Genomic DNA, 9,017 nt, shown 5'->3' on the forward strand with positions numbered 1-9,017 from the left:
AGACTTTAAGAAAAGCAAAAAGAGAGAATGGATAGAATAAAGAAGGGCCTCAGGGGTGGATGGCCTGGGTATTTACACTGAGAGAAGTTCAGTTATCCTGATGGGTACGAAATGCAGGGAATGGGTCTCTGGAGCAAGACAACACCCTGACTATAAAAACTGAGGCTTTAGTCAGGGTAGGACTTGACCAAGTTCCACAGTGCTAGACTGAAGCTCTTTAGGTTCTTCCTCCTACATTTCAGATTTATTTTAGAGGTTAATATGATCCTGAGACTGGGAGCTAGAGTTAAGTGTCTAGAAACTGCGGGGGAAAATAGTTACAGAGGCTGGGGACCAGGAGAGACCAAACTATGAGAAGCATTTGCCTAAATAGAATTGAATGTTGCAACTGAATATTTTAATATGTAAACATGTTCTTGTTCTAACCACGCTCCTCCCTATCCATGTCACCCACCCAAACCTGTGCTAGCTATGGATTCCCTTGATTTCTATGGGACCATAGAGGAAATAGAGACTGGTTGGCTTGCAGACACTTAGCATACGTTGTTAGCCTCACATTACATGTCAGTATTGCGGAAGTAAGCTATGTGACAGGGGAAGCTAAGCTCAAAGGGAAAAGCACTTGGAAACTTAAACCATATGTCTACCCTGCCACACCTTTCACAATTTCTTCTCAGATAAGCATCACCCCCACAGACACACACATACAATCACTGAAAATATTCAGATTGAATATTAAGCAGTAGAAGCATTATTGGAACAGATGGGAAATATAAGTATAAAAGCAATAATGAACCTTTTTCAGGGACCCCTCTTTAATTTTCTCCACAAAAATCCATCAGGTCAAGTTAGTTTGTGATGTTTCAAAATAAAAAATCAAGAGAAAAGAACGTGCAATATGTCTTACACTGCTGGGTTCTTGAAAAATAGGACTACGGGTGAAAAAAACATGAAGAAAAACCAAAGCATTTAAAAGCAATCTATATTCTACAAACATAATAATGCATGGCATAAATAAGGTAAGATGACATTAAAAAAAAAGCAAAGACATTTATGACTATTCTCTTCAGTATACAAATTCATGACAGCTTCTGGACTCTCGCTACATAAAAAGACATACACGTTGAAAAAATATATCTACACACACACAGACTGAATTGTCTGTTCTACTAGTAGAAAATGAGGCCAAAGAACGTCCACTTGTTTCTTACAGAAACCAAAAAATACACCAGTCTCTTTTTTCCTGTGCCCTTGCCTTACATGTTCCCTATTTTCCAGTGATGTCTTCTTTCTCTAACTATTCTTCTCTTCATTTTGCCTGGCATTGCACCCAAGCATGGCATACAAGGAATCCTAGATGCCCAAGATTCTATGGTGGCTGTTTACAAGGGAGAGAAGGCTACAGTAACTGCCACACTGGATTCTCTCGTGTGAGACGAGAGAAAATATCCCAAATGCTTCCCACGTATAAAAGAGCAGGATGGCAGAATGTCTTCATGGTGCAAGGAGCCAGAGGGAGCAAATTATGGGCAAAGGAATTGTGACCACAGACCAGATGAGGGAACGTCTGCAATTACCTGTATCTTCAACCACTCTGGTGTTGGCTTTGAATAGGAAGAGTCCATTTTTCAAAACATCAGGGCACTGAAGAGAAGACCGCTGCTTCTTGAAGTTTACAGGAAGTAACATCCACGAGTATAAGAATGCAACATCAAGGCTCATCTCAGAAACAATGCCTAAAATGAAGGGGAAGGAAGGAGAGCAGAAGAGAGATGCAAGTTCTGGCACCACCTGGCCCGGCCCAGCCCAGCCCAGCCCAAGGAAGGTAGGATTCAAGGAGAAGAAACTAAGAGCAGAGCCTTGGATTACATCATTCCCTACAAGGCACACTCAACCAACTTCACCCTAGTCTTCAACCAAAGCACAAAAAGAGCCCTCTAATCCCTTCCTTTGCTCCCTGAAAGTTGCAGTAATTTCACTAAGCAAAATAACTGAAATAGTTTCAGAACAACTACTATTGCTCACCCTATGTGTCCCTTTCCTTCCTCCCCAAGGATATTAATTAACTGTATATATAATATATACTTATAAATGTATAATATTGTATATTACATTAAAAATAATATACAAAATATAAATGACTATTAGTTTATTGTATTAATGAACATCTATAAGAAGCACTGAGATGATCTAGGGGAACGTGGAACTATCATGTCTGCCTTGCAGTATTTAACCTCCCCAGAGTTCAGACATTTCGATGCTGCTCCTGCCACTCTCTCCGTCCAATCTCACCTTCCTGTTGGAAATTTGACCTCCCTATTGGCTATTGCATACCTTTAAACTGACTGTCTCGTGACAACATTCGCCCACCAACCTACCGCCACCTGGTAGAATCTTGGGGTTTCCATGGAATTGTGTGTAAATAAACTCGAATCATCACCAGTGGCCAGTGGCCAGTGATCAGTAACCTCTGTACTGGACACATGCGCCCTTTGGCTTCTGCCACCCAGACATCCTCCAGTATCGTCTCCTCATCCTGGGTATCCTCAGCTGACGTTTCCTCTTCTCTCACCATGTCAGGTAAGGACAGAAACTTTCTAGTGTTTCATTAGATTTTTCCCGCCTAAATTTAGTAGTACAGTCAAGACGGTTTAGAATAATGGAGGAAAGTATTGAACCAGAAATCTGGAAACCTCATTTCAGTTTTGGCTCTGACATTTACTAGCTGTGTAACTTTGGACAAATCATTTACTCTCTCACAAAATCTGTTTCCTCATATGTTATATTAGGATAATAGATTGGTTATTCTTTCTGGTCCCTTTCTTTTCTAATGTTAAATCTTAAAGGGCTTGTGTACAGAAAATGAAATTAGAGACTTCTTGAGACTGTTTCAACAGAAACAGAGAAAAAACCTCGGTGGTGTAGAAAACTAGCAACATATGCCAAGATGTTTCATCTGTAATTGTCTCCCTCTCCGAATATTTTCAGTTTAGTATTTCAAATTCAGTGCTGTTCAAAAAGTAACATTCACATGTTGTGACATTTTCTTTGTAACCTAGGTGAAAAAAAAAGAGGGAGAGGGGATGGATAGTAGTGGGCCAGAAGGACCCACATATTCTTCGGGCAAGGAAGTTTGGCAGTGATTTCATCAAGCACAGGCCAACAGGAACTGAGAGGGACAAGAAAATATAAAAATGAGGAAGGACAAAATAGATGAAAGAGGTGGAGCACATGGGGGAATTCCCAAGAAAAAAAGAAGGCAGTTTGTGATGGAATGTTGAAGGAGACTCAAGATTCTAAATTAAAGCGGCACGAGCATAGAGGGAAATCTCCTCAGAGCAGGGCAAAATGAAGTCAGCAAGTGCTTAGATGACCGGACTGAGAAGGAAACTAAGGCTACAATAGGGTGTCACTAGGAAAAGCAGCTTGTCAGAAAAGTCATATCTGGTTACCTGGCTTTTTTCTGTTGCTTCTTTGAACTCAGATGACACTTGACAGTTTTAAAAATGAACAGTGAAGAAATGTTTTAGAAATGATGCTTCCCATAAACAAGAAATTAATAAAAGTGGTTATCTAGGGGTCTGGATGAAACAGATTTTTAAGTGGGTTTTTTTTTCTGATTTTTAAACTATATGAATTTTTCTCCTATTAAAAATAAAATTGTGTTTTCAAAAAATGATGTATCCTACCTTGCATCGGAAGGACAAATTCCTTTGCGTGATAAGTAGCTTTCAAGTCAAAGCTGCTTTTCATTTTTACAATTATTTTCTTCCTAAATCACAGTGTGTGCTGATTAACAGTCATTAACCGTTTTTAGACCTAAGAATGAAAAGAAAGACCTACGTAAGAATAAAAAGAAAAAGTCAAGCACCACATCTCTAATTCCACGTTTATCAAAACAACTTCGTGGAGTCCTTTGGGTTGTTCCTGAATTCTGATTCTAGAGGTGATTCTCTTAGGCTTTGGGGATCACATTTTCTTAGATGTTGAAGATCATTATAATCTATGTTTTCAGGATAAATATAAAAACCTTCATGATACTTTATTTTCTGCTTGTTATGTGACTATATTAATTGAAATATCTATTTGAACTAGGATTAATACCTGTCACTTGCTGGGTAATATTCAGAGAAATAGGAATGAGCACAATAATGGAATTCCTTTATGGTTATTGTTTTGCTCTCCGCTTTTACCAGTTTTTATTAAAATGTTTGCTGGCATATATTATGGGTACCTATACATTCACATTTACTGCATTTTTCTTTTTATTACACATTTTTTGTTAATACGGTTTCTCGGTCTATGTGTATTAGTTCATTGAAAATCACCTTCTATCGTGGTCTGTTTTTGGTTAATAGTATTCACTCAGAGTAGATAATATTCGCTTTCATAATATTACATCTATGATAACAGAACTTCATTTATGAGTAAACTTACTAAGCTTTGACTCTTGCTATATTCGTTATACCTCAATTTTCATTAGTACCTATGTATTCCATTTAGTACTGTGATGTTACGTGTTTTTCATGACTTTTGTCTTATTGTCTTTCCAGAACTTAATGATCTTCCTTCATACAAGTCATATGTATTACTTCCATTCATGTATTAATTATAATTGTTATTATTATTCTAATCACTATTTAGAGGAGTAAACCAAAGCTCAGAGGGTTTAAATAACTTTTCTTTCCCCAAAGGCATGTCTTGAGAAACAGGCAGGTAGTCATTTTGACTTTGGATCAGAAGCTAGGCTTGAAGAGGGTAAAGAATGGTCCTTTACATTTACCCACTGGACTGGCTTACATGTGAACTCTAGGGAATGACATGTGAACTACCCAAGCAAAACGAGACCAAAGATTGCAATAGTAGTAGCTGTACAGTTTACTGATGCACACACACAAAACATTGCCTGCATTTAAAGTTTTATTTCTCCCAGTTTCTGGCCTTTGCTCAGAGCAAGACTACTAGCAATGGAGTCAGGGTCTGTAACCTGGTAATGATACGAACATAATGAGAGAACTTGAATAAGACAATCTGACCTCTCTGAGCCTCAGTTTCCTCACCTGTAAAATGAGAATGTTAAAACAGAAGTTTGCTAAGGGCCTACTACTTCTACAATGCTTCAATTCTAGGAAAAAGTTAGGAGACAATGCTAGTACAGGCTCAAGGGAAAGACAGGGTAGGGAGAAGTTTGCTTCTAACCTCGGGAATAACACATGAACCAGACGACTTGGGTCTTCTGCACATTTGTGCCCAAGTTGGAGAAGAGGCAGTTCCTCAGAAGAGTATCAAAGTGCTCCAGCACTTACAGACATCATAAACTTTGACTTTTGGTATCTCAGTGAGTATTGGTATTAGAGACTTCCTGATTGCAACAACCTTAAGATAATGCTGTTCCTTAAACCTAGTGCAAGTTTATCAGTCTCACCATTTTTTCATCATCCTTTTGTTTCCTGCAGAAAATTTCCAAAATTCATCTATACTTGGAACTGCAAAATCTCTTCAGCTCTCTCTTCCTGTGGTGAGCCATGCAGCTTCTATAACAGCTGGAAGTGTCTGCAACTTTGCCAGCACCCCTGCTCCAGCTGCCAATTCGGCATGGCTACTGCCATCAGCCTCTGGCACTTCTTTCCAGCCACTCATAGGTAGTGCCTACCCTTACCAACATTCTAACACAGCTATGTTGTCTGGAGTTACTGGCCAGAGCCAGCTCTCCAGTTCAACTGACTCCTATCCAGGTAGTCTGAAGTGGGATATCACAGGAAGCACTGAAACAAAGTCATCTTCACTTGAAGACTACACTGTCACGGTCATTGACCAAGACACAGCTGTTTCTTCTACGTCTATGGCAGCCCAGTATGATAAAACTTCAGTTGCCCATACTGTGGTCCCTCTGTATCCATCACTGTCTGCCAGCCTTGTTCAGGGGACACCATCACAGATTCCAAATCAGGGACATAGTCTGTCACTTCCCTACCAGGAGAGAAGCCAGATGTATTACTATAATCAAGGCACATTGGGGCCTCTACTGTGTGGAGAGCTTGGCCCCTGCCTGCAGTCCTATGGCTCTGTGTTGTACATGGGAAGTAGGGCCTCTGCCCCTCAACCAGATATAGTGATGGTGCTGGAGGAGGTTCAGTCTACAAGTGTCCTCACACCAGTCTCCACGCCTGGAACCTACTGCTCTATGTCCGCTCGAACCAACACCGAAACAGGTTTTCAAGGTGAGTACAAACAGCAAGAAGGGAGAGGAATGCAGTCAGCATTCCAAAGGAGGGTCAACTCTGCAGCTCAGAAGTGGTGAATCCACAGATAGGTAGAGTTTAAGTCCTGAGAGTTTAACCACCACCATTGCTCAGTGCTCTCCATTTTCAGACTCCATATAGGTGGGAAGGTGGGATACTACAATGCCATCTATGCTACATACAAGAGAACCTCAAGGACACACCAAGAGATGCCTCACTTTTTGCTGTCCTGCTCCTCAGTCTCCCTACACTACCACACTGTAATTAACTACCTTCCCTGATCTACTACTTTAGTCTCTTTGGAAGGCACTTCAGAATTCTTACGTGGTAGTGAGAGTTTAATTTTCCTTAATTTACAGCAGGATTTCAGACCTTGTGTTCAGAGATCCTGCCCAAAGCAAGCCGGCTCAGAATGCGTCCTTGCTTGTGTATTTCATGAGGAAGAGCTCCAATCTCTCTCCTCGTCCATGACATGAAGTGTTCTTATTCTCTCAGAAGACTGGAGAGAATTGAAAGGACCCTATATGAGAATGCTAGGCTGTATAAAACATTTCATAGTTCAAAAATCACGTTCACTTTTTTGTAACTTACAAGAACCCTATGAAATACAAAGAAAACCAAGAAACAATGACATCAAATGATCACCAGTAAAGTATTCCAGTCACTGCCTATCTTTTAACACACGGTCCTGTCCATGGTCCTTAAGAAGAGCTTGTGGAAATGCCTTGCCCACTGCTGGAAGGTGCCTGATTGCTGTATTTGTACATAGGGGGAGTATCTCACTTACCCAGGACTGACTTTTTCCTTGATTCCTTTGTAGTGATGGAAACTTCCCTGGGGATGGAGACTTCCCTGGGGTTGCAACCTTCAAGCCAGGAACAAGCAGAGAATAAGAATTCGGAAGAGATGAAAACCAAGCTTTCGAAGCCTCTGGATGACGACCAGATCCCAATAGAAAACCAAGATCTTCCACTACTCCCTTTAGCAATCCCTGATATTCGCCAGATTCTGGCGTGCATTGATCCTCCTGGTCAAACGGAGCACCCTGGTCCTGAAAATGCCAATCTGGGAAAGAACAGCCTGAGTCTTGAGGACCAAGGGACACTTGAAAATGGGATTGAGTCCAGTAGTGGTTTTACAGACACCACTAAACTGGTGGAAGATACCCACCTTCCCCAGCTCTTGAATTCCTTGAAATATCTTGACCAATCCAAAGATCTCACAGCCATCAAAGCCAAAGAAACCGGGGACATCAAGATGAATCAGGTGCAGGAAAAGCCGAGTGTCATAAAGGGTCCCTCCAATCAGGTCAGGAAGAATAGGCGTAAAGCCTCTGAGCCTGTCAGTGGTGCTCCCAGAGCCAAAAGCCAGCCAAAGAACCCAGAGTGCCTGTTAGGGGGAGAAGTGGTTGTTTGCAGTGCTGCAGCCAGTGACGGGGCTCCTGTGAATGGGGCCAAGCATCCTGACAGCAAACCTCAGAAAGCTGCATCCAGCAGGATGAGCAAAACTGAGAGCCACGGGCAGGAAAAAAAGAGAAGAACCAGAGAAAATCACACCAAGAAAGCTGGTGAGAGTAAGCAGCCAGGGAACAAAGTCCAGGCAGAGGAGAAGCCAACCATTCCCAGGAACAAGAGGAAGAAAAATCAACCTGACCTTAGCCAAGAGGTCTTTAAAAAGCCTCGAAGCAGACTAGGCATGCACATGCTGGAGTCTGTGCAGGTTTTTCATGCACTGGGGAGGAAGAATGACAAGAAAGCTGGGCTCTCTTCCTCTCGGGCCCTAGGAAACTCTAGCAACACCAGAGAACCCCAGCCAGCCCGAGCTATCAAACGACAGCTGGATACCCCATGGAAGGGTAAAAGTCCTGAGAAAACTCAAGTCAAAGCCCAGAAACGAGATGGCAGTGCTGAAGAGGAGTCTCCATCTCCATCCCAGTATGAGCTGCCACCTCCTGGGAAGGTCAGGTTGATACCTTTGCCTTTTCCGACCCTGGACAGGCCTCGACCTCGACCTGCTCCTCGGAGGCCACAGTCTCTGGCTTCACATAGGCCTGCTATGGCTTGCTCTGCCCAGCCTGCTGCTGCTAACTCAGTCAATCCATCCCAACCAGCTCCTGCCAATGCAGCCTTGACAGGTCCTGCCAGGCCAGCTCAGCCAATTCCAATCAACACAACCCAACCAGGTTTGACCAACCCTAGGTTGCCCAGTGTCCCTCAGACGGCTGCTCCTGGGCCCGCACCCGACAAAACATCATCCTGCACTTCTCTCCAGCAGGGGCCCATTTCCACTGCTGTGACCAAGCTCCAGTCTCCACCCAAGCCTCAAACCCAATATCCACTCCAAGACTTGCGCTACCAACGAATTCCATGGAGGAATCCAAATGTTCCTGAGCCGGTAATGTCAACGCCCATTACAAAAGAGCAGAGGCCAGAGCGTGAGGCCATGAAGAAGCAGGCTCAGCAAGAGCGTGAGAATGCTGCCAAATATACATCTTTGGGGAAAGTGCAGTATTTCATCGAGAGGGAAAAAGAGATGGAAATTGCTAGATACTATGGCTATGCAAAATAAGAGCTTCTAAGATTGTTGGTGCCACTTTGGGTACCAGCTGGTTTTCCACATATATATAGATAGACACAACATAGATGTAGATAGATAGATAGGATATAGATAGATACGAATATGGACAGATAGGAATATAGATAGATACAATATGCATATAGATAGATAGATACAAATTTCTCTATTCTGATATATTTTAAAACTGAATTCAACTGA

The 9,017-nt window shown here is 42.2% G+C and overlaps 1 protein-coding gene across 1 annotated transcript; it reads left to right on the forward strand.

Moving 5' to 3' along the window:
- Positions 1–2,483: 2,483 nt before the first annotated feature.
- Positions 2,484–8,795, forward strand: LOC134363169 (uncharacterized protein C2orf78-like; the record flags this gene model as incomplete). Its single annotated transcript, XM_063078741.1, has 3 exons — positions 2,484–2,580; positions 5,457–6,221; positions 7,063–8,795. Coding segments are annotated over exons 1-3 (2,595 nt in total), but the record flags the coding sequence as incomplete, so codon positions are not given.
- Between the last annotated feature and the right edge of the window lie 222 nt (positions 8,796–9,017).

This window comes from Cynocephalus volans, chromosome 14 (genome assembly GCF_027409185.1).
Source record: "Cynocephalus volans isolate mCynVol1 chromosome 14, mCynVol1.pri, whole genome shotgun sequence".
NCBI lineage: Eukaryota > Metazoa > Chordata > Mammalia > Dermoptera > Cynocephalidae > Cynocephalus > Cynocephalus volans.